The sequence below is a fragment of the Hyperolius riggenbachi genome, chromosome 2 (assembly GCF_040937935.1).
Source record: "Hyperolius riggenbachi isolate aHypRig1 chromosome 2, aHypRig1.pri, whole genome shotgun sequence".
Classification (NCBI taxonomy): domain Eukaryota; kingdom Metazoa; phylum Chordata; class Amphibia; order Anura; family Hyperoliidae; genus Hyperolius; species Hyperolius riggenbachi.
Window position 1 is genome coordinate 310,943,008 of NC_090647.1, and position 24,250 is coordinate 310,967,257.

Below are 24,250 nucleotides of genomic sequence, written 5' to 3' on the forward strand. Positions count from 1 at the left end.
TATTCCATGTGCTTTTTATTATATATTTAAATCCTGTGAGCGGTTCTGAATTGTGTGCATGTTTGAAACAGAGAGCTCGTTTTTAGTTGTTTACACACGATGTAACAACTGAGGAATGTAAACAAAAGATACTGTTAACTCCACTTAAGATCGGATCCTAAGCTGAAAGGGCTTTCCATGGCAGGACTAAGTGCTGTGTTTAACTGTTTGATTGCTGTTCTGCTACAAATGATTTTTTGTGATAGTGGCTTTAAAGCTGTAAGGAATCTTCTAGAGCAAAGAAGAAATACCAAGTTTCAGACCACTTTTTAAGTTACATTTTCACCTCTGGCTTTGGAACACAGCATGCTTATGAACACCTGGAATTCACTTCCATGTGCTTTACTTGTAAGGCGTTAATGAAAATCATCACTTTCTCCTGTCACATACATGGTCCAAGTTGCCTTAAAGGCTTCTTATCAGGTAAATGGACAACTTTTTGTCTGTGGGTTTAGAAAACAATACACCAAGCATAATAAACATCATAAATAATATATTTTCCCTCTTTTTCATGTGGAAACTTTTTTTAATTTAAAAATGAACTCCACTATAACCAACATGGTGATCAGGGAGGACATAAGTAAACTATGGAAATTTACCTCTAAACCACAGAAATAAGTCTCCCTACTGAAAATTTCTGTCTCTGGCATACCTGTAAAAAAAGCGCTGGGATAAATATGGGAGCCAGGTGAAGCCACTGGTAAAATATCAGCTATTCTGCCAATATTCTACTAAGGCTTCTACCTCCTCCTAACACTAATCCTCTCCCTAGCTACTGCTTAATCTAGCCCACTGCAAACCCTACGCTTAACACTACCCATCATTCTTTAGTGTAATTTGGGCTTCGGCTATATCTTGCGCCCAAACTATACACTAAGCACTGTTGCAGCTACAATTAACATTGCTGTCTATGGCAACGCCCAAATTACCTGCCATGCCGTCTTGGTAGCAGAAGTGTGCAAATACATGGGGATGAGGCCGAGCACAAAGATATGAACAGTGTTACCATTGACCTCATTCATCCCCAAGCACAACACTACGCCATCTCACATACTTCACATTTCCACACTATGAACAACTTCCCAAATCCAACCTCTACTAGGCAGCTGTGTAGAAGTCCCAGTATGCTTCAAAATCAGAGCACCATACCCTTACATTCTGGCATTCAGTAAAAATACTATAGGCGTTTATGGAGCGGATTACTTGTAAGGCATGGAGAATATCAGTGCTCTGATTTTAAAGTCTACTGGAATGGTACAGAGCTGACAAAACCATGGTGTTTAAAGGTGGCTGTGCAGGTGGGTTCATGTAACAGCAATACATTTTCATAACAGCAAATACCTTCTGTTTTAAGAAGGCAAATTTATATTTATATCCAGAAGGAATGCAAAAGACAAGATAGAAATGTAAATGCAAAAGCAGTCTTTGGCTTAACTGAATTTGGGAAAGGATGACAGATACCAATCTGATGGCCCTATACTTCACTCACCTGTTTCGATTCGCTTTTTTTTTTACTGGCAACGTCTTAACATTCTCCTAACCACTGAGGGTGATGTTCCCTGGAGCAAAACCCAACAAAGGCAAGTAGCAAGTAACTGCATCAAGGTAGAGTGACTGGTCCCCTTCATTTTCAGCAGTAGATAATGAACTCAACACAAATGAGTGGAAAACAAATTCACTCTACTGATACTCAACTAATTCCAGTAGGACCCATTTCATCAATGTCAAGCTCATTTCTTGATTTGTTTTTCTTACCTTTGAAATCTCTAAATTAATTCAAAGACAGTCTTTGGCCTTAGTGTATTAGGGAATGGAAAGTCCTGTACTTCACTCAACTACTCTAAGACTCTCTGTTCATATTCATCAAATATTGAAGTTTGGGAGATATCTGAAAATAGGGGGGGGGGGGGGGGGGATTGAGAAGAGTAGGTTAAAGTTAAAAAAAAAGGGATGAAACTGGATCGGTTACGCAATTGGCAGCCAGTGAAGGGGTGGCAGAGGAGTTAGATAGCTAGATGACAGGTGGGTGAGTTCAGTATGGTCTGCAATGGTACTAACTCTGCAGAGAAGATCACAGAGGAGGATGTTACAATAATAAGGCTGGGATATAAGTCTTTGCATTAGAATTTTAGCAGTGTTGTGGCTTAGATGGGGAATGAGATGGCAAGGTACTGGATCCAAGCCAAGGAAAGCGCAGTGTAGTCCCCAACTTACAAATGACCCACCAACACGAACGGCATGGATTCTGTTATTCTGTGGCATCAAGTAAAAAAAAAAAAAGTTTTCAAATTGAACTTGTATTTATTCAGAAAATCGATTTACGAAAAATTCTAAGAAAAAATGGCTTTTAAACTTGTATAAGCAAGTACAGGGGCCAGAGGTGACACAGAGGGAGGAACTGGAAGGACAGTGGGGCACAGGGTACACCTTAAAGAAGAACTCCAGTGAAAATAATGTAATAAAAAAGTGCTTCATTTTTACAATAATTCTGTATAAATGATTTAATCAGTGTTTGCCCACTGTAAAATCTTTTAAATCCCTGATTTAAATTCTGACATTACATGGTGACATTTTTACTGTTGGCAGGTGATGAAGCTGCTGCATGCTTTTTTGGCAGTTGGAAGCAGCTGTAAACAGCTATTTCCCACAATGCAGCAACGTTCCCAGACAGGAAACTGCCAGGAGTACGTACTCAGAGTTTTTTGTGAGACACCACAATATCAGTCATACGGCGCCCCCTGATGGTCTGTTTGCGAAAAGGAAAATATTTCTCATGTAAAAGGGGGTATCAGCTATTGATTGGGATAAAGTTCAATTATTGGTCGGAGTTTCTCTTTAAGAATAGATTCAGGTTAAGAATGAACCTACAGTCCCCTATATCATTCATTAACCGGGGACTACCTGTATTAAGGTAGACAGGAAAGACTTTGCTCAGGCAGAAGAATGAAGCGAAGAGTTTGGGTGGGAGAGATGGGTTGTGCTGTAAACTAACTTATTGCTGTCTGTGCATGCCCATATGACTGCAGAGGCAGCACTGCTAATCTACTAGCCTTTCAGCAATCACTATGTTCTGATACGATCCAAGCAAGGATTACAAACCTTTACCACATAACAGAAACCACTTTTTAGAACAAAATAGACTGCTACTGTAAACAAAATTGCAACTTGTAAATGGGGCGTTACAACAATAGTAAATCAATGTAAACTAAGTTGTGTTACACATTTTGGGATGATTTGGCACTCAGCTTTCATGCAGAATCACACCTGACATAGACCACTAAAACCTACGTCATTCGGAATGTGAAGTTTTACACTTAAATTCACTAATTATTTTTCATATGTATGCATTATGAGATATATATATATATATATATCTCCACAGTTGTTGATGACCGTGCAATTATCCACTGTCAACAACAGAGTGACCACACACACACCAACACACGCACACACCAACACACGCACACACGCACACACCAACACACACGCACACACCAACACACACGCACACACCAACACACCAACACACACGCGCACGCACGCACGCACGCACACACACACACACACACACCTTTTAATTTGTGGTCTTTGCTTCCGGAGAATCATTTAATATGGCATGCGTCGCCTAGCTGAGCCACTTAGCAGTAGTTGTGCATATTTTCTGGTTTGTTTTAGGATTATTTTAGATAGGCTTTGATTTAATTGGCAATGAAGCTACAATATAATTTCTGCTGGTCTACCCATTTACCTGTTACTGCAACATATAACATCTTTATTCTTTGCGACTGTCTTCACTACAAAATGCAAACTTTGCCATTTCAGTAACTCACATCTGTATCCTCAAGTAACATGCATTTCTACTCACCATCCCAAACCTATTTCTGCATCCAATAAATGAATACACAACTTTTGTGAAAAATATACATATTACCATGTCTAACAATAACATATTTATTATTAATAAGATTGTATATTATACTCCATACATGATTTACTGGTGTAATAACTTCACACTAGGAGCGGATCCGTGCGGTTTAACGGATCGCTCCTAGGATGCATTTAGAAAGGTAACATGAAAGTGGGGTTTTCCTGTAGAAGACCACATTCTTTAACACAAAGCATTAATAGTAATCATCAATGCAAATATGCTCATTCACTGTATTTGCTCTTAAAAGAGCATTCACAATCAAGCTGATGATTCTTTAACGAAATATGCAGCTCACCTGTACCAAACCTTGGATGCACTAAGTGTGTCCAGCCCTACAAATGTATCTGTACACTATGCAAACAATAAGGCTGGTTTCACAGTGGGACGTTTAAGTCCCACGTTACAGCAGCCAGTAACGCAGCCTAACTCACAGCACTGTAAAATCAATGTGCTGTTCACAGTGCACACGTTGCGTTAGATAGTAACGCAGCACGTTTAAACAAAGTGCTGCATGCTGTACGTTATACTGGGCTAAGCCACGTTAGACTGTTTGTACATGCTCAGTAATGTTGGAGGAGGAGGTCTCCCCTCCTCCTCCGCGGCCAGCCACATGGCTAATTAATATTTACTGCACAGTGGTGACTCATGGTGGGACTGTAGTGTTCTGGATCATGAACGAATCATTCATTTGATCGAGTCAAATCATCCGGATCATCACAATGAAAGATTTGGTTCACAGTGGATGTCTGTCTGGAAGAAACAGGAACATACAGAATGTACAGTGCAGGGAAAGTCCTGTCCTGCTAGTCATTTCACCCAGTCTGCTTCCCTAGTAAAATGATTCAAATTATTTGGTTCAAAGATCCGGATCTTTTCAATGATCTGATTCAAATGATCCGAATCCTTAAAAAGATCCGGACTTCCTATCACTAATCTGGAGCGGCTGCTTTGAGAGCTGCATAACGCAGCTCAATCTGACGTCCAACTTCAACACCACCATGCGTTGCGTTAGGGGCACGTTATGCGACCATAACGTCCCCTAAGACGCAAAACATCTTGGTGGGAAAGTAGCCTAAAGGTTAGATTGTTTACATATAACAGGGCATGTTCTGAATCTCTGCTACTCTTCTTCTATCCTCCCTAATCACCAGTGACTCAGCAAAAGGGGCTACAGCAGCTAGTGAAGGAATTTGAGGTCAGAATCAGGATGTAGGATTAACAGAAGCACATCAGAACTGATCTTAGTGTAGTATTAGTGCAAATGCTGTGATAGCAAAGCAATTCACAGAGAGCGGGGGGGGGGGGGGGGGGGGGGGGTGGACAGGCAACAGGTAAACATACAGCTGCTGTATTGTTAAAATTTGTAGAAGAAAAAACAGTTCTACAATATGTTTGCACTAAGGACCGAGATGTTCCTTTTAAAAATGTAATCCATGTTCAGAGGTTTAAAAATAAGCGATATAATTACCTCTGTTTGAATTAGTTTGGCAAATGTAGATCTTCTATAAATATTACACAGTGCTAAAAAAGATTTTAGAATTACATTTTTAATCAGGTAACCATGGAATACTACCCATGGCTAAATCACATGTACCTTGTGCTGCCAGCAGGTTTAGCTTCAAACTCATTTGTACTAACTGCTGGTCTGTCATTTAATGGCTGGTGGTAAAAGCAGATTACGGTATAGTGAAAGTTCAACCCCCCCCCCCCCTCTTAGCCCAAGAATTGTTTGGACAGGCCAGCAGCAAATCAAGTTTTTCTGTTCTGAATAGTGTAAAGAAATAGCACCTGCTGGATAAACATGAAAATGTCAATTTCCCTGCATAAGAAAATTACACAAGATAATCCTGTTTTCGTTTACTGTATGTTAAAGCACCATTTGGAAGGAAAGTATTAAAAAAAAAAAAAAAAAAAAAAGAATCACTATCCATTCCCTACTTGCATCTGCCACAAAAATCCTGTAAAAAGCGAATCTCCCAAATGCACTATATATGGACACTAGTGCCTTCCAGCAGAAACAATTACACTATAGCCATCATACACAGAAAAGGTAATCTGTTACTCAATGCACTAAATACTAGTGTTGGTGCTCGAATTTAGCATAGGGAATTCCAAACACCCAAATGGTCCCGATGGCCCCAGCACCGAATAAGCTGACAGAGTCAGGAGGAGTTCACTGCTTCACATGTCGCATTGCGTGTCACATGACTCCATTGCACCCCCCTCATCCTGTCTGCTTTTTTGTTGTTGAACAGAGGCACTCAGGAGTATTTGGGTGAATTCTTTATGGCCAATTCGAGCACAAACACTACTAAACACCCTGCAAAAAGTGGCAGCCTCTGGACTGCCTGAAACAATGTATTATTGTTATTTTGTATTTAACAGCAGTTTAAGGGCTGGTTCAGACGGACGTCTGCGTAGCGTCGCGTCTGGGGGCGTTGCGGCGGCTGCGCGGTCAGGCTTTCAGTAGCCTTCGGTCGCGTCGTGATGCGGTTGCGTTTTTTTTTCCCCGTAGGGGAACATTAGCCGTCGCGGTTGGCCGCTCCCTGGAAGCTACATGTTGCTTCCAGGGGCAGCCCGAACGCTCGCGAAAATCGGGACCCGAACGCCGCGTTCGGGTAAAAGCGCGCAAAAGCTTGGTGTAAACGCTCCCATTCACTTGAATGGGAGCGTTTACCGCGACGGTCCGAACGCTTGCGGTAAACGCTCCGCAAGCGTCCGTCTGAACCAGCCCTAATAATATCTTGAGCTGAGTTTTACAAACCACAGCAATCCTCAGGCAAAGATGGTGTTTTTTTTTGTAGTACACTGGACTACATTCAAAAATATTACTTAATCTTTGAGTTATGAAGTTCACCTTTGATTCTTTCTGCGAAGAAACCCTCAGAAGTACAACTATCCTTTTAGTGCTGGACTACCAAAGATTTAAGAAGGATTTTTGAGACTCAAATAAGTAGCAACGGGCCTGCAAAACAAAGAAATTGCTGAAATTGGCATTCCCTTTGTACTATGCTTGATTGCCCCAAACTAACAATTGTTTTCTCCTTTGAAGTAGGCAATGTTTTTGCTAATATTTAGGCAGTCGGAACTGGCTAAAGGAAGGAGAGGTGTGTACAATACTGATGTCTATGGGCCTGTCTCCACTGAAAATCACAAGAGCACGAGGGAGAAATAATTATTTTCCCTCTGCAAGCATTCTCTCCCAATCGGATTATGGCGCAACTGAAAAGTCCCATTACATTGCACTGAATTGTATCAAAAATGAAGCACGCTGTGCACTGGAACTTCAACAAGAATCACAAAGCATGGTAACAAACAGTGAGAACGGAAGATCACGATTTGCCTCAAAAGGCAAGTGTCATAGCTATCAGCAAATCACGTCTGAAAATCAGATCGAAGCAAATTCAGTGAAAAAAGAGCCTAAATAAGTATTTGTTAGGTATGGTCAACATGGGACAAATTCTACCTCTACTTTAAAAACAAACATTTATATTTTTTCACACATAATAAAAGAAACTCAAATCTGTGAATCAAAGAGATTCATTTCAGCATAACTATACTTCCCATGTCAAATTATTCAATGTTGGTTGGACACATATCTGATAATAAAAAGGCAGAGAAAAGGGTTTGGTCAGTTACTGTCTATGTGGAGACTTTTACCTAGCTCCATCCTTGCTTATTTGCATTACTTTGCAAATCTAAGCAACATCTGAACTGCTGATATGAGAGGCGCAACTATGCTAAACATAAATCTATTCTAACATAATTAGTGCATTATGCATGACAAAGTGAACCGTGTTCTTTAGTCTTCTCAAATATTATTTAATTCAGTTTTTTGTTACTTAATATTAATCAATAAGAAAATATGTAATTTTCTTTTGCAGTGGCGGAGAAACACCTTAGCGGTAATCCCGAGTCAGGTTCGGGGTGGAAATCCACAGCAGAGTGGTAATCCCGTGCCTGAGTGAGTTGTATGCCGATCTCTCTGTGTGTTTTTTTCTTATTTTTAGGGTCTAAAAGCTTGCGAAAAATTACACTGCTTTTAGACCCTAAATCTGGAAATATTCATAACACCAGGGAGGTTAAAGGGAACCTTAACTGAGAGGGATATGGATGTTTCCTTTTAAACAATACCAGTTGCTTGGCACTCCTGATGATCTATTTTGCTGAAGTAGTGGCTGAATCGCACACCTGAAACAAACATGCAGCTAATCCAATCTGACTTCAGTCAGAGCACCTGATCTGCATGCTTGTTGAGGGGCTGTGGCTAAAAGTATTAGAGACACAGGATCAGCAGGAGAGTCAGGCAACTGGTATTATTTTTAAAGGAAAAATCTATATATTTCTCAGTTTAGGTTCCCTTTAAGGAACATGGCGTACCCACAGATATAGCTGACAGAATCTGAACTATACATCCAATGCATGTTACATATTTAGATTATTTACCAACTAACTACACTTTATTCACTTTTGAAGCTTGCAGCGTCCCACACACACCTACATTTTGGATTAATACACGACAGAGGTGGCTGGTTAAAAAGTCACTTTATATCCGGAACAAAATTAATAACTTGACTTTATTTTTAAACAGTCTTTTTAATAGGTACTGATAGGATCATTGGTCCTAAAAAATAAAAATAAAAAAAATACAAAAATTAATATTTGCAGTAGGTTCATGTAAGTGACATGATGCAAATTAAATAATTTAAAGGTTACACAGATGAATTAGATTCTATCAAAGGTGCCCATTAATGGTACTATATTTTTTCCTCAGATGCAATCAGATTTGCAGGACCGTAAGTAATCAGAAGGTAGTTATTGTTTGTTCCCATAAATGGGTTGATTAGGGCACTTTCTCTCTTTGTTCAACAATCAGATCAACAATTCTGTGTGCCAATCAACCACAAAATAATTTCACGTTGATTTTCTCCAGATACTGCCTGGCTTTCTATACAAAAATCAAAAAAGTGATCAAATGATTGCATCTTATAAAAACATTGTACCAATAATGGGCACCTTAAAGATACCACACAAGTGTCCACTAGGGCCACCTCTTGTACTGTACGCTTAAGCTGAACTAGATTCAACAGGATATGAGGCTTTTGGTCAAATGCACTTTTCAATAGTCTGATCCAAATATTTCCTGCTGGATGATAGCTAAAATTTGTAGAGCCCACACAGTTATTTATGGCCATCATCAAATCTCAAGGCATGTGGGCACAATCATACATAATGTCATGATATGGATCGCTGCATGTCTTTATTTGCACCAGGTTATTAAATAAACCTACATGTTCCATAATAGATGTAACATTAAAAAAATGCCCTTCACAAACTAAAATACTTTAGGACACAATGCAGTAAGGAAAGCCTATTGGTCCAAATAAGAAAATAAAACTTTTGATTTAGGCATGTAAAGCATTAAGTACCAATCATTGCACAATTCACTGATGGGAACAAAATATCCAGCAATTATTCAGAGTAGACACGACACCTTGAAGAAAGTTTCAGTGTTAGAGTTCATTATTTTGACACCTTCCTTTCAAAATTAAGGCCTTTACTTGCGGTTAACCCCAAACATGCCAGAGGGGCCAGCAATGCTCTGCAGGCATCTTTGGCATTTAAGGGTTTAAATTAATTTATGCTTATTGCACTAAAAAGAGCAAAATAAAACAATTCTGTCAGTTATAAAGACATACATAGTTAATTTTTTTGTAAAGACAAAAATTGTTGCACAGAATATGTTCTGAAACAATTAAATTAGTGTCATGACTCTAATAAATATCAAAAAATAAAGTACTAGAAAAGCATAACTTTCATGAAAATGAGTATATTACATAAACCAAAACAAATTCATTCCCCCACCTTCTTGTAGCAGATTCCTACTCGATTCAGTAGGGTGCAAATCATCTAGCTGGAGTGCAGAGATGGGGAAACTTGCAGCATACAAACTAATGTGATCATCAGGTTTGACAATACGGTTCTAAATGTACTAAAACCGTAAGCGGAAATGAAGATTGTAACAGCAGCCAGGGATATTTAGGCTTTCTTGTGACTTATGCATGAAGAGTTATAGTGTTAAAGTGACACAAACAAAAAAAAATGAGTTTTACACACCTGGGGTCTTGCAATAGCCCCCGGCAGCTGTCCGGTGCCCTCGCCGTCTCCCTCCGATCCTCCTGGCCCCGCCGGCAGCCACTTCCTGTTTCGGTGACAGGAGCTGACAGGCTGGGGACGCAAGTGATTCTTCGCGTTCCTTGCCACAATAGCGCCATCTATGCTACTATAGCATATATCATATACTATATAGCAGCATAGAGGGTGCTAATGTGTCTGGAAACGCGAAGAATCACTTGCGTCCCCAGCCTGTCAGCTCCTGTCACCGAAACAGGAAGTGGCTGCCGGCGGGGCCAGGAGGATCGGAGGGAGACGGCGAGGGCACCGGACAGCTGCAGGGGGCTATTGGAAGCCCTAGGTGAGTAAAACTCATTTTTTTTTTTTTGTTTGACTTAAGTGTCCCTTTAAAAGGTAACTTGTCATGAGAGGAAACAACGTTGTCATTACGGACTTTGGAAAAACAATGCTAGCTTTCTAGATGCATTTCTGATTCTCTGCAGGATTCCCAAATCACTGACCTGGAACAAGTATGCAGATATAATGACCTTATACCCACTCTAACATTCATGATCTGCATACGTGTTCCAGGTATGTGTCTATATATGTATTAAAAAATATTACAGCTTGAAGATCAGCCAAGAAAGTAGCATTTCCAGAAAAACACCACCAACGGCAGATTCCATAGTCTTCAATGACAGTTGTACTAAGCTTCTGTTTAATAGATAAATCCACCCAAAACAAATGTTTGTTAAAGTGTAAATGAATTAAGCAAAATGTTTTATACATACCTGGGGATTCCTCCAGACACATACGCACGGATCGCTCCACTGCCGCCATCCTCAGTCTTCCCGCAGCTCCGATACGGGTCCCCGTACTTCCATCAGTTGAAGCCAGTCTGACATAAGTGAAGTGCGCCGTTTGTGTATTTCTCCAGCAGCCGCTAGAGAGATATGTAGAGGGCGCACTTCTCCTGCGTAGACTGGCTCCGACTGACGGAAGTACGGGGACCCGTATCGGAGCTGCGGGAAGACTGAGGATGGTGGCAGTGGAGCGATCCGTGCGTATGGGGCTGGAGGAATCCCCAGGTATGTATAAAACGTTTTGTTTAATCCAGCTCCGAGTCCCTTTTAAGGTTCAATGCTGGTGAGCTGACTCACCCACTGAGTAATTCCCAGGTAGATCTCCACATAGGAATATCTATTCCTGACCCTTGTTACCACAGGGTGCTGGTGTAATTCTAACAACATGAAAAGCCTCAAATAGAAACGAGGAAACATCAGTTGTAATTGCAGAGGATGAACAGCCTTAAGGTAGCCACACACCATACAATTAAAAGATCCAATTTTTCACCAAGTCGATAATTTCGGTCGGTTGGGCCAAAAAAAAAAAATCGAGAGCTTTTGTTTTTGATCAATAAGTATAATCGAATTTCCTGTTTTTTTCGATTTTTGGAGACTGGATATGTAGGAAATTTCAGACCAGCTTTATCAAGAATTGTATGGTGTGTGATGTATTGTGAATTACTTCATGTACAGTTCCAATCAATTTTTTCTGAGCTTTCAATTATTTTATTCATGATTGGGGGAAACTGAACATGTGTGTGGTACATTGGTCAGATTTTTGATTGGTTACAATCAGTCAAAAAAAACGATTGCTATTCTGCCTATAGATCGCGTCCTAGTGGCTGCAGCTCTGGCGCTTTGAGTCCGCCAGGAGAAAAGCGCAATATAAATGTTGTTTGTCTTGTCTTATTCTTGAATTGAACAAATATTTAAAAAATGCTATGGTGTGTGGCCACCTTTAGGCTGTGTCAAATGGGCACCTCAGTCACAGCAACTGATTGCTAGTAACACAGTCACCCATATGGCATGGTCCTTGGAATCACAGAAATCTCACCCACACTATTCACAAGAGTCAAAAAGATGCCAGTGGGTAAACTCCCAAATCAGTCAGCATGAACCCAATAGTCTCTGGAACTTTGATCCTTCATGAAAGAAAAAGGCAAAACTATTAGAAAACTCATACTAAGCAATTAGAACTTAACTAAACAGTTAAAATACTCAATAGTCAAATACTCAACAGCTTTGAGTAACATTGGTGCTTTTTGAAAAATGTTATTAAACAGAGGCCAAAAAACAACAAAGTTTCCTGTGCTAGCTTTGGCTCTTCAATAGCTAATAAGTGCGTTGACACCATGCAGGTGATAAAATGCCTAGTACCTCAAAAAAAGGCTATCCAGGCAGCTGATCTAACTCGGCACACAAAATATTCTAAGGACCTATTTGGACCTTGATAAGTGGTGTAGGAGTAGAGAACAAAGGGGGAGGGAGGCACTGAGGGATGAGAATTGTGCACATGGAAAAAATAAAATGCAAAAACCTAAGTCGAAAAAATAGGAGGGAATAAGACCTCTTTGCCACAAATATAAACCCCATATTTTTTGCACAACATCCTTCTATCTCAGCTTTAACATCCATTCACGCTCACTAACATACACATATGCATGTGTGTATACACATGCTAATACTTGGGAACAGGAGAAGCTATTTTGAGATATGTACCCCGGACAGCTAGAGTGGCAAAAACCATTCTAACACCAAACGGGGCACAGAGGTTATAAGGAATAGAACTTATTCTGCCCATAATTGCTTCCTGCTACAAGTACTAAAATAAATGCAATGACAAAGGAATACAGCAGGTTAGGCCATCTTGCTGTATATCAAATACACAGTATCATACCTTTGCTGCCCACACAAAGCTCCTGTGTGTACGGATATTCAGACATACTCTCATACATCCCTAGGTTTTGCTTTTCTTGTCTTTTTATGATTTTTTTCCTTATTTTTTTGCAAAGACAGCCAGTGCTGCAGAGCAATTTGAGGTAAAGGCATAAAAGGGTTAAAATATTGGAAAGTAAAAGTAACACAAAACTTAAGCAGTGCATCCAAGTGGAGGCTCCATTACAACGATCTAGCAGTTGGCTGGTTTCATATTGCATAATAGTGCTGTGTTCCTCAATGATCTTCTATTCCCAGGACTAGCCCGCCCCTCAATCATAGTGCCCGGGCTTCAGTGCAAGCCAGAAGAGAATGCTGGGGAGAGACGGAAGGGCGGGAGATGTCTGTGAAAGTGAACCACCCACTGGGCCCTGAAAACCCACACGAGATCCTTCAGGTTCCTTGCAGCAAGTCAAACCTGTTCATGTTTGGGGCCTAGAGTCGTTCTCATGCGAAGTACATGGTACGTAAGGTATCCTGGTGAATTTGCACCGCCTTGGCAAGGGCTTGTGGGTCCCGACCATTACTCTGACCAGAAACATGGCTTCCTTCAGCACTAGAAAAATACGATAAGCAAGTTTAGACAAGTCTTAAGTGCACATTCCAAACCACAATAAGTCCACAGATAAGTGAAACCTTTCCATAACAGAAGTATTAAAGAGACACTGAAGTGAACATTTTTTATAATATAATGAATTGGTTAAGTAGTTTGGATAATTACTAGAACATTAGTAGCAAATAAAATATTCTCATATTTTTATTTTCAGTTATATAGTTTTTTTTATATAACATTGAATCATTCTCTAATATTTGCAGTTTACACACTACTTCACATTCTAAATGATCTTGCAGAGCAGGCCAGTGAACTTTTGAACTGCTCTCTGCAGGAAAAAAAAAACACCACCACAGTGCCAGACACTTGAGATAATAAGCTTCAGAAGACAGAGCTCTCTGCGATTTTGAAAGTTGTGGAGCTCGATGGCTCTTTTGTATAGATAACTGGAGTTTATTAACTTTTCCTGTACTTGAAACAATATTAGACGTATGTCTCTGCTACTAATGATTTATTTCTTAGCTGTACTACACATACAAATCATAATTTTCTTTTCGCTTCAATGTCTCTAAAATGCATAAGACATAACTGTTGTATTATCATATTGTGTATTTTAAAATCAAAGCAGCTTCAATATATATACATTTAACAGTGTGACAAACCTTCTACAGTATAGTACTGCTATTTTGTCAGTGCACACTTTAAAGTCAAGTAATTTCTCACTATGCCAAAGCCCTGCAACTATACACCCTGGTGGGCAGACACCTCTTTTACTTTGCCTGGTGAATAAAGATTACTCTGCGATATACATTTTTAGTTAGGCTAACTGATACATTTTTCCTCAGGTATGCTCTCAGTCTATTTGTGGGCCTCAATTTGTAAATGGATTTTCATAAAGATGGAGCGGAAAAAGTCTGTTAAGCCTGGTGGTTGTGCAATCAAGTTGGAAAAATTCTAAAATATCAGAAGTTTAGGGCCCTTTCACATTAGGGTAGATTTTTTGCGTTAACGCAAACGGCTAACGTTTGCGTTAACCAAGGTAAGATGAAAGTCCATAGACTTTCATTTTACCTTTCACACCCGACGCTGCGTTTCGATGTGTTGCAGCTCCGACGCACCCGGGCGCAGTTTTTCATCCAACGCACCCGCGAGCCGGTGTTTTCCGTCGGGTTTAATTACCAGCTACCACCGCTGATTGCGTCGCACCGCAGATACCCGACGACGACGCAGGCAGACAACGTGTGCAGGAGAATGGCTCCTGCACGCATTGTCTAATGTGAAAGAGCCCTTAGGGTTAGGTGATAAGGTATTGGGAGAGGGTTGGTACATTGTTTAGAGTCAAGCATACCTTGATGAACTTTGGGAGCAATTAGGGATATGCTTTATAAAGGTGGTCTTGGGTTAGGTATAAGGTATGTTAATGTAAAGGCTACGATCAGGCATATATAAGAGGAATCAGCTATGGTTAGGTATAGCTCTAAGAGTGGAGATTATGGCTAGGCATTAAGGAGGTTGGGTGGTGAGGGATAGGCAAGAGCTGGAGAGAAGCACTAGACAAAAAATACAAAACAAAAACCTCTGAAAACATATGTCCATATCTGAAACAAAAATGAGTCAGAAGTAGTGTGCATGTTTCTAAGAAACTACAAGTTACGTATAAAAAAAAAAAAAAAAAAATTATGCTAAAGAAAATGGCTACCTGGTAGCGGGGGTGGCACACTCCAATGTTAAGGTATTTTTTTTAAATGTTAATGAACACCGAGCGATATTCTTACAATAATTGACATGAGTTATTAATAAGTTGACTTGTATCTTAAAAACAAAACATGTATTTATAATCCCTCATCAGGAGCTAGTGGGTCACCTCAAGCCCACTAGCTTCAATGAGTCTTGGTGAAATCCAACACTCCATATGCAAACCACCAGAACTATATAAGAGGTCTGAACTACCTAAACTCTCCAATCTTAGCAGCAGCTTAACTTTCAAGTGTTCTTGGATTTTTTACTTAATTAAGCCATTATGAGAAGTAAACAAATATGCACTTTGACTATGCACTTTGAGAACTTACTTATAACTCCTCAATTGACAAAAAACAAAGCTTACAGAGCCAAAGAGAATACTTTGAAGAACAACAGACTCTGCCTAAGAGAATGGGTTTATCTTTGTTAGTGCAACAATACTTTTAGAAAAGTCTTCTGGCCGTATATTTAAAGTGAGGCCCAATAGCAGGGGCTATATAAGAGATTTTATTTGTGCTTTCAAAGTAGAATAAGTGAGGGGAAAAGGCGTTTTAAAATAAACTGTAGTAACCAATGTAGCTTCAGGGCTGCTATTATTTAATGCTTCATTAATTCTAACAGACAATTGTAATTAAGCTAGTCTAGGCATGCTGGATTACTTAGGATGTCCCCACTGGAGAAGCTTAGAGACATCTGGAGATGCCCTAGTAAATCAGCTCCTACGTGTGCTTGCCTAAAAAGGGCCCATACACTTACCGATTTTCCCGCCAATATACAGCCGATTCGATCACAGATCGAATCGGCTGTGAAATCGTTGCACAAACGCTGACCAAACGATCGATTTCTGTCCGAAATAGTTCGTTCCCGTCGATTCCCACTGTTCCAGTCCGTGCAGAAGATTTCGCTCGATCGCCGGCGGGTCGGGAATGCCCGATGACCGACACTAGCGGCAATACATTACCTGATTTGGCCGGCGCGAGTCCCCGCTGTCACCACTGCTTCTTCTCCATACTGGGCTCAGAGTCCGGCAGGCTTCACTTCTTCCTGTCCCGGCAGGAAGTTTAAACAGTAGAGCGCCCTCTACTGTTTAAACTTCCCCGGACAGGAAGTACAGTGAAGCTGGAGCCCAGAGCGGAGACCAGGGGACTCGCGCCGGCCGGACCAGGTAATGCTGTCAAGGGCTAAAGGATTGACAGTGAGAATGTTCATTGTTAAAGTGTTAGATGTGCCCATTAAGAAATCCAGTAGTGTTCTGAGATCTGCTGGACTCTGAGCAGGTGGAAAGAAAATACAATGTACTACTCTACCGTTGTATAGATGACGTGTAGATGACAGACTATGACCACCTTTTTTTTTTTTTTTAAGGAGTATTAAAACATCCAGACGACTACACATAAGCAGTGTGGGTTAAGGAAGGGAGGTATTTATTCGTATTGCAGAACAATAGCAAATGGGATAATGGCTCTACCAACACAGTACATTTCTATGTTCCTGATGCAAGTACTAAACATTCACACTGTCAAAAGAGGGATTTATTTAGTATTAACAACAATGTAAACTCCTCAGTAATGAATTAAAAGAATTAATAAGATGCATATAGTTTCCAGACTGATACTTATTAGATAGTTGGCCTTTTAAGGATACCTGACCCAAGACAAAGCTACTTAAAGTGAACCAGAGACGAAGCACCCTCATGTATTTTACCATATAGATCAGTGGGAACTTAAGGAAAACACCTACCCTGCTCTCTGTTTCATCCTTCACTGTTCAGCCTGCTTGTTATCAGCCCTGATAAAATCACCAACTTAGCATTCAGTCTGGCTTTGCTCAGGAATCATTATAGCTGAGTCATTATAGCAGAGCCAAAAGGGGGCAGGCTTGGGCTTAAAAAGACATCAGAGAAGACAGACTCAGCTATAATGATTCCTGAGCAAAGCCAGACTGAATGCTCAGTCTGGGATTTTATCAGGGCTGATAACAAGCAGGCTGAGCAGTGAAGAAGGAAACAGAGCAGGGTAGCGGTTTTCTCTAATGTTTTCACTGATATATATATATATGGTAAAATACATGAGGGTGCTTCGTCCATGGTTCACTTTAAGGCAGGCTGAGTGGTATGTTCATGCTGGAGCCACATACCTGTACCTCTGTGTGGCGTGTTCCTCTCCTAGTTCACCCTGGACCCCAAAATCACTTCCTTGAAAAATGTGACTTCAAATTTACAGACAGGAAGGAGAAAGGTTTACTGCAATGTTCCTTCATACAGCCCTCCCCAAAGGGGAGGGAATGGGAGGGTGATATCAGGAACATCTCAGCAAAACTGCCTCCTTCCATCTAAAAATTTGGCTTTAGCCAAAAGTCACATTTTACAGTGATCTCAGGGTGGGGGGAGGAGAGGAACGAACAATGCACAGAAGTACACTATATGGATCCAGCATGACCATACCTTAGTAGTTTTGTCAGATGTACTTTAATCTACCAATAAACAATGAATTGCAAAAGATGAGCAGGCACCCCAGGTATGTCTTCTCCTGATCTGGGATTTATTGAAAACAATATAGTGATGAAAAGCTATCAACATTTCAAGGGAGTCAAAATTCCTACTTGCAGGATGTGGGGTGGCAGGAGTGCAAGAAGGTTGTCTGTTGTTTATGGTGAAGGCCCATCATGTACTCCTTTACGGATGCAAGTTTAGAATTTTTGTGTGCAAAAAAAAAAAAAAATACCTTTTTGAAATACAATTTTATGACACAGTAACCAACTAATGGCAAGAGTGAGGGCTATGCAAACATACCACTACAAACACAAATGCAGTTAGTCATGTACCAAAAGGAATTAACAAAAAACTGTCAGGCGTCTGCAAAGGGTCCCTCCCCCCCCCCCCCCTAAAGAGAAGTCTCATAAAATTCACATTTTGATTTAAAAAAATCACTTTAACATCATTGCCCTAACTAAAACACTGCATCCCCGTGGCTGCACACTAAATAAATCCCCCCCTGCAAAATAAACAACTTTCTTGGTCGTGGATTTTGCTGCCCTGAGAGGCAGAGCTTTCAGCTGCAGCTCTGCCTCCATGCACGTCAATCGTGCGGATATCTCCGCCTCGCCCCTCTCAGTGAACGCGCCGATAGACGTGTGAAGAGGCAGAGCTGCAGCTGAAAGCTCTGCCTCTCACGGAAGCGCTCCCCGCAATGTGCCCCAGGGAGTTTGGGGGGATTTAGTTAGTGTGCAGCCGCAGGGATGCGGCGTTTTAGTTAGGGCAAGAGATTTTTAAAATAAAAACTTTAATTTTATGAGACTTCAGTCTCTTTAAAAAGTACTGCAGAGAGTGATGAAGCTGCATAGACTTGAGCTTTCCCCTCAGTAAGTACTGCGTCATTGTATGACACAGGTGTAATCTTACTGCTCTGCCTATTGGCAGGATTAGGATGTACAAGCTAAAAAGAGCAGGGTGATTGATCTTTAAGCAAAGCTCACAAAGAAGTAATCGTTTTACCTGTCATGTTCTTTGTCCACAAGATGGTACCTAGCTCGGAATGCCACAAGATGGGCATAGTACGCAGGAGCAGGGATTGAGACAGACCGAGTGCATCGCACATATGTGTGGCACAGCTGGTAGGTCAGCAGCTGGAGTTCATCAGCAGTAAAACAGTTGTCATCCCATAAAACGTGATAGTGGGATGGTCTGCTAGTACCCTAAGAAAGGAAAACATTCCGATAAAGATAATTAGTAAACAGGAAAAAGAAGAAAGCAAAATGATTAATAATTGAAGGGAACCTGAGGTGAAAGGTATATGGAGGCTGCCATATTTACTTCCTTTTAAACAATAACAGTTGCCTGGCATCCTGCTGCTCATTCTGGCACCAGTAGTGTCTGAAACACAGCTGAAATGAGCCTGCAGCTAATCTTGTCAAATTTCTGTTGTTCAGGGTCTATGGCCAAATGTATTAGAGGCAGAGGATTAGTAGGAAAGCTAAGCAATGTGTCAGTCTCCATAACCTTCTCACTTCAGGCGTTTAAGAATATTCTTTTACAATTTAGTGAATTGCAGGTGTAGGTTTTAGATTGCATACCCCTAGAGATGGCCCAAACGGTTCGACCGCGAACCGATTCGCATGAACCTTGGTGGTTCGTGTTCGCGGTGAACCACGAACTATATATTTTCGAGTTCAATGCACCCCCTATACTACATCATTAGAGAAGGGAGAGAACCTGCTGTAGACTTAGGGAAAGCTTAGTTAGGCTCTTGTTAGGCTTGTTAGCTTGCTCCTTGCTGATACTTATTGCTAAAAAGCACACCTCAACAGCTGTTTTGAGAGCTGATGTTGTTCTTGTGATCGTGTGTGTGTGTGTGTGTGTGTGTCCCACAGACACTTGTGTTGCATATACAGCCCTGTCAGTGTCAGTCAGTCGCAGCTGGCCCTTTGCCCCTTGGTAATTCCTACTGTGCGCCACTGGCAGGCCCAGCACATTCAGTGACTACCTGTGCGTGTGACAGCTGCACATTTGTAAAACCAATCACTGCATACCTACTTGTTCAGTGCACCTACCTATGTGAGCGCATGCAGTGTTATATACCACCAGTCACTGCACCTGTTCACGGTACCTGTGTGTGTGACAGCTGCACATTTTATTGATACCAGTCACTGCATACCTGTTCACTGCACCTGTGTGACTGCACATTGTATTAGTCAAGTCAGTGCATACCTTTCACTTCATCCCCTCCCCCAATATGGGCAAAACAGGCAAAGGCAGGCCACCCGGCAGGTCTGTTCGAGGGCATGCTGTTGTGATGTTGTGTGGCCCTGGACTAAAGTAAAGTGTTTAGAAGGTGCGTGCCATCAAACCCCAAGATTGTCAGGACGTAGTTGACCATTTAACGCAGAACAGCTCCTCTTCCTCAGCTTCCGCACGGAAGCGCGACAGATCTTCCTCCTCCTGCTCTGATTCTGGCACCCCACTTAACACTCAGTCGGCCACCACCACCAAAGTGCCATCACCCCAGGGCTCAGCGGTGTGGAAATTTTTGTGTGTGTCTGCCTCAGATGAGAGCAATGCCATCTGTACTCTGCCACCAAAAATTGAGCCGTGGAAAGACCGAGACCCGCGTAGGGACAACTTTCTTACGAACACACATGATGACAAAGCACAAACTGCAATGGGATGACCACCTGAGGAAAAGCAGAACACAAAAACAAAGCCACACACCACAATGAGAGAGCAGGCCGCAATTTCTCAAAAAAGGCGATACCAAAACTGTACTGTGATGTGAAAGGCAAGTGTTGTCATCTCTGGCACACAGCGTTGGGTCAAGGGTCCATCTGACCATGCGGTCTGCAAAGCACGGTCAGGCCTGCCCGAAGACTAAGTCAGTACCCACACACAGCATCTCTACCTGCACGCTGTGTGACTGCCTGCCCCAAGACTAAGTCGGTCCCCACACAGCATCTCTGCCCGCAGGCTGCTTGACTGCCTTCTTCGCCACCACCAACAGGGTCCAGGACTCCAGGCGGATTCCTGAATTTTTAAGGCCGCTGCTAGCAGCGGCCGCTTTAGTAATGTTTCTGGTGCGTGCACATGCCTGCCTAAATTTTCTGGCTGCACTGCAGCTGCAACAACCGAACAAAAGGCATGTACATGTGTCAATTCCCCTTCGTGATCATTACCTTGCCACGGTGAAGGGGCTTGTGTATCACAATGAAGCAATGGCCGCTGGCTATATGAGTGTCTCGGGGCGGGGGGGGGGGGGGGAACACTTAAAATAATAAGGTTGTTGCTTCATTGTGGACAGACCAAATTAGTTCAGCTGGACAGTCACTGTTCTGTCATTGAGCTACCTCAGCCCGGCGACCATATGGGTTTGAAAACCGCTATCGCCAGCACTCTGGCCATGGTGCACACCAGTCCAGCACGGCCGCCACTACACGAACAGCTGTTTGCGGTGCGTTACACAGTGAGTTTGATCTGTCAGAGTGAAACAGTACACCAATTACACTACCTGATTGATGTATACACATGCAAGATGTTTTAAAGCACTTAAGGCCTCCAATTTAGCATGCAATGTGATTTCTGCCTTCAAAACGCTGCTGTGCGTCAAATCTGGATTTTTCCCGGGGACTTTTGGCGTGTATCCCACTTCGCCATGCAAAAACTCAGGCGTTAGACCCCTTGAAACATCTTTTCCACCACTTTTGTGGCCAGCATAAATGTTTGTAGTTTTCAAAGTTCGCCTCCCCATTGAAGTCTATTGCGGTTCGCGAAAGTTCGCCCGACCCGAACTTTTGCGGAAGTTCGCGTTCAAGGTTCACGAACCGAAAATCGGAGGTTCGAGCCCTCTCTACATACCCCATTATGAAAACTAATGTTTTCCAAATACCGCCTAAAATAGATACTTTTGTATCAAGCAACCGGTATACATTTATTGACAGTACACTGTGTTAGTTGGTCAATGTTTCCCAAACTTTAGTTGATGCTTTTAAATGAGTAAAAATGCTTACTAGTTTTTCTACACATACGATTTATAATTTTATAAAAAATCTAGTTACAACGAAATGTCTATGACAAGAAATGTCAGGATTACACATGCCACATGACGAGTTTAGTGGTTTAGCATTTTTATTTATTCAATGTGTTCAGCAATACAAAATAAAAAATATTTATCCATCTGCATTTTTTTTTCTGTGCGAGATCAGACCTGCCTGGAGGCCTCCCTAACAACTCCCTGAAGTTCATCTGTTGTATCAAGCAATACGAGCAGATGTGGGTCGATTGTCAAATCAAGTTATACATAGCAAAGGAGGAGCACACATGAATGGGAAATTAACAAAGTGAAACATAAAAGAGTTTCTTGGCCCACTTCACCTAGCCAGCAATATCCTAGTTTGGAAATAAAAACCAGACCATGTTCATTACAATTTTATTAACAGATAATGAAATATACTACAATACTATGACTTTTCTACTGGGGTAATTTGCTTTTCCACAAGGGTTTTACTACCGACAGCAATTTAACAAAAATAGTGCTTCATTGCACTTAATGAACTATACAGAGGCAATCATATTTGCCCCCCCCTTTTTTTTTTTTTTTTTTTTTTTTTAAAGAGAACCCAAGGTGGGATTTACTTATGTTAGTGGGGCACAGAGGCTGGTTGTGCACACTAACACCAGCCTCTGTTGCCCCATGGTGTGCCTCCAGGACCCCCCTGCGCGCCGCTATACCCCCCGCAGTGCTGGCGACACGCAGCGTGTCGCCAGCACAATGTTTACCTAAGCCTGTCTGTTAGCACCGCTCCCCCACCTCCTCCGTATAGCCGCTACCCGCCCGCGTCCCTTCCCTCCTGCTGATTGGAGGGAAGTGACGCGGGCGGGTAGCGGCGATACGGAGGAGGCGGGGGAGCAGCGCTAACAGACAGGCTTAGGTAAACACTGTGCTGGCGACGCGCTGCGTGTCGCCAGCACTGCGGGGGGTATAGCGGCGCGCAGGGGGGCCTGGAGGCACACCATGGGGCAACAGAGGCTGGTGTTAGTGTGCACAACCAGCCTCTGTGCCCCACTTGCATAATTAAATCCCACCTCGGATTCTCTTTAAAGGCCATAAGAGAGTTAAAAATTAGGTATGCAAGTGACAATTTCTGTCCAGGTCGGACTAGAACACAACACTCACTTATAAGGAAACGCAGCCATATAAACACTTTCATGGCAGTAAATGGCTTCTGACAGTAGGAGATTCACAGATTCTAGCTCTGGCATACTTCAATGAATGTGTCATTGAAAAGAGGCCATGAAATCGTAAAAAGTTAAAAAGTCATTTTTAGAAGAAGGATAGATACAATTGTTTACCTCAATTTTCACCTCAGATGTCCTTTAAATGTGAAAATTCCTGACAATATTTTAACAGGGACTAAAAATTAAAGGGTCTATCAGTACATACAATTTAAAACACGAAGGTGCGTTTAAAAAGCTTGAAAATTTCTCTATGACTTTTAAAAGAGCAAAATACAGTAATCCCCTTTACAAAAAAGCCCTTTACTATGTAACAGAAATTCATAGAGCTGCAAAACTGAATGTTTAGAAGGTCTGCATAAGGAAACATGAAATACATTTTAGTAGAAGTTGATTGAAATATGATTATTCGGCTTTTTATACACTAACTTTTTCCAAATTCAATTACACAAGAAATTAAGGAAAATGTCTTCACCAGATACAGTGATAACCTGCATACTTGTGTTTTAGCTTAATTCAAAACTTAAAAAAATGGGTGTACTGGCTGTAGTTCAGCCTTGGATAGATGCTCAGTATGCAGTCCCTTAGCAATTCAATTTCCCTTAGGAAATGCAGAAAAACCTTTAATACTTATGCAGAGCTGGACTTTTAGAAAATGCTAAGTGCTTTTATATTTCTCCCTGGGAAAAGACTTTTAAGTAACATTTGTATTCTGTAATGTAACCACTAGGTGGTGCACTTTGTCAGAAACAAAAAAATTTGTACCTGTATTCCAGCATGACTGCAGAGGTAAAAATCAAACTCATACGGATGAGTTATATCTGTGTCCACAGTCGTCCCAGCAGGGATGTTTCCGCTTCTGCCAACCTGATATACAGAAATACAGCAAGTAACAAGCATAGTCAGCTGGTCGGAATCCTATTTGTGCAAATATTAGATGGAGTAATCTACAAATGAGAATGAACTACTGAAGGAATCAAAGATGATGAACGATTTTATGTGAGAAACACAAATCATACAGCTCACTAAGACCAGATTAAAAAACATGCGGAGAGAGCTGACAAAATAAATTAACCAACACATTACAACAACAACAAAATCAAGATTTTTAACATTATAAATCAGTGACAAGGAGAAAAAAAGTACGAAAAACAGAAAACGGAACCCAAGCCGGAGCTCAGGCTCAGAAACATACTTATCTAAGGAGAGGTTCCCCCTCCTGCAGACCCACCAAGCTGATTGTTGCCGTAATCTTCTGGCACGAGCACAGCTTTGCGAGCATGACTGCGGCTGCACAGTAGTGTAGGCGCAGTACAGTCGGGCTTGTGGTTGAAGACGAGTGAAGACCCGATCAGATTACAGACAAAGCCTTGTCG

The 24,250-nt window shown here is 41.5% G+C and overlaps 1 protein-coding gene across 9 annotated transcripts in view; it reads right to left on the reverse strand.

The window, feature by feature from the left end:
- LOC137546524 (protein argonaute-3) overlaps positions 1-24,250 on the reverse strand; it is a 126,731-nt gene that overhangs the window by 13,396 nt on the left and 89,085 nt on the right. For 4 of the 9 annotated variants that reach the window (XM_068269090.1, XM_068269084.1, XM_068269082.1 and 1 more), the window contains 3 exons: positions 23,640-23,741; positions 18,648-18,847; positions 11,985-13,417 (listed from right to left, as the gene is read on the reverse strand). In XM_068269090.1, the coding sequence (XP_068125191.1) occupies positions 13,309-13,417; positions 18,648-18,847; positions 23,640-23,741 (411 nt within the window). In that variant the 3' untranslated portion in view covers positions 11,985-13,308. Of the gene's footprint in view, positions 1-8,509; positions 8,592-11,180; positions 13,418-18,647; positions 18,848-23,639; positions 23,742-24,250 lie in introns of those variants that run through there. The other 5 variants (XM_068269087.1, XM_068269086.1, XM_068269088.1 and 2 more) reach the window with 5 other exon arrangements.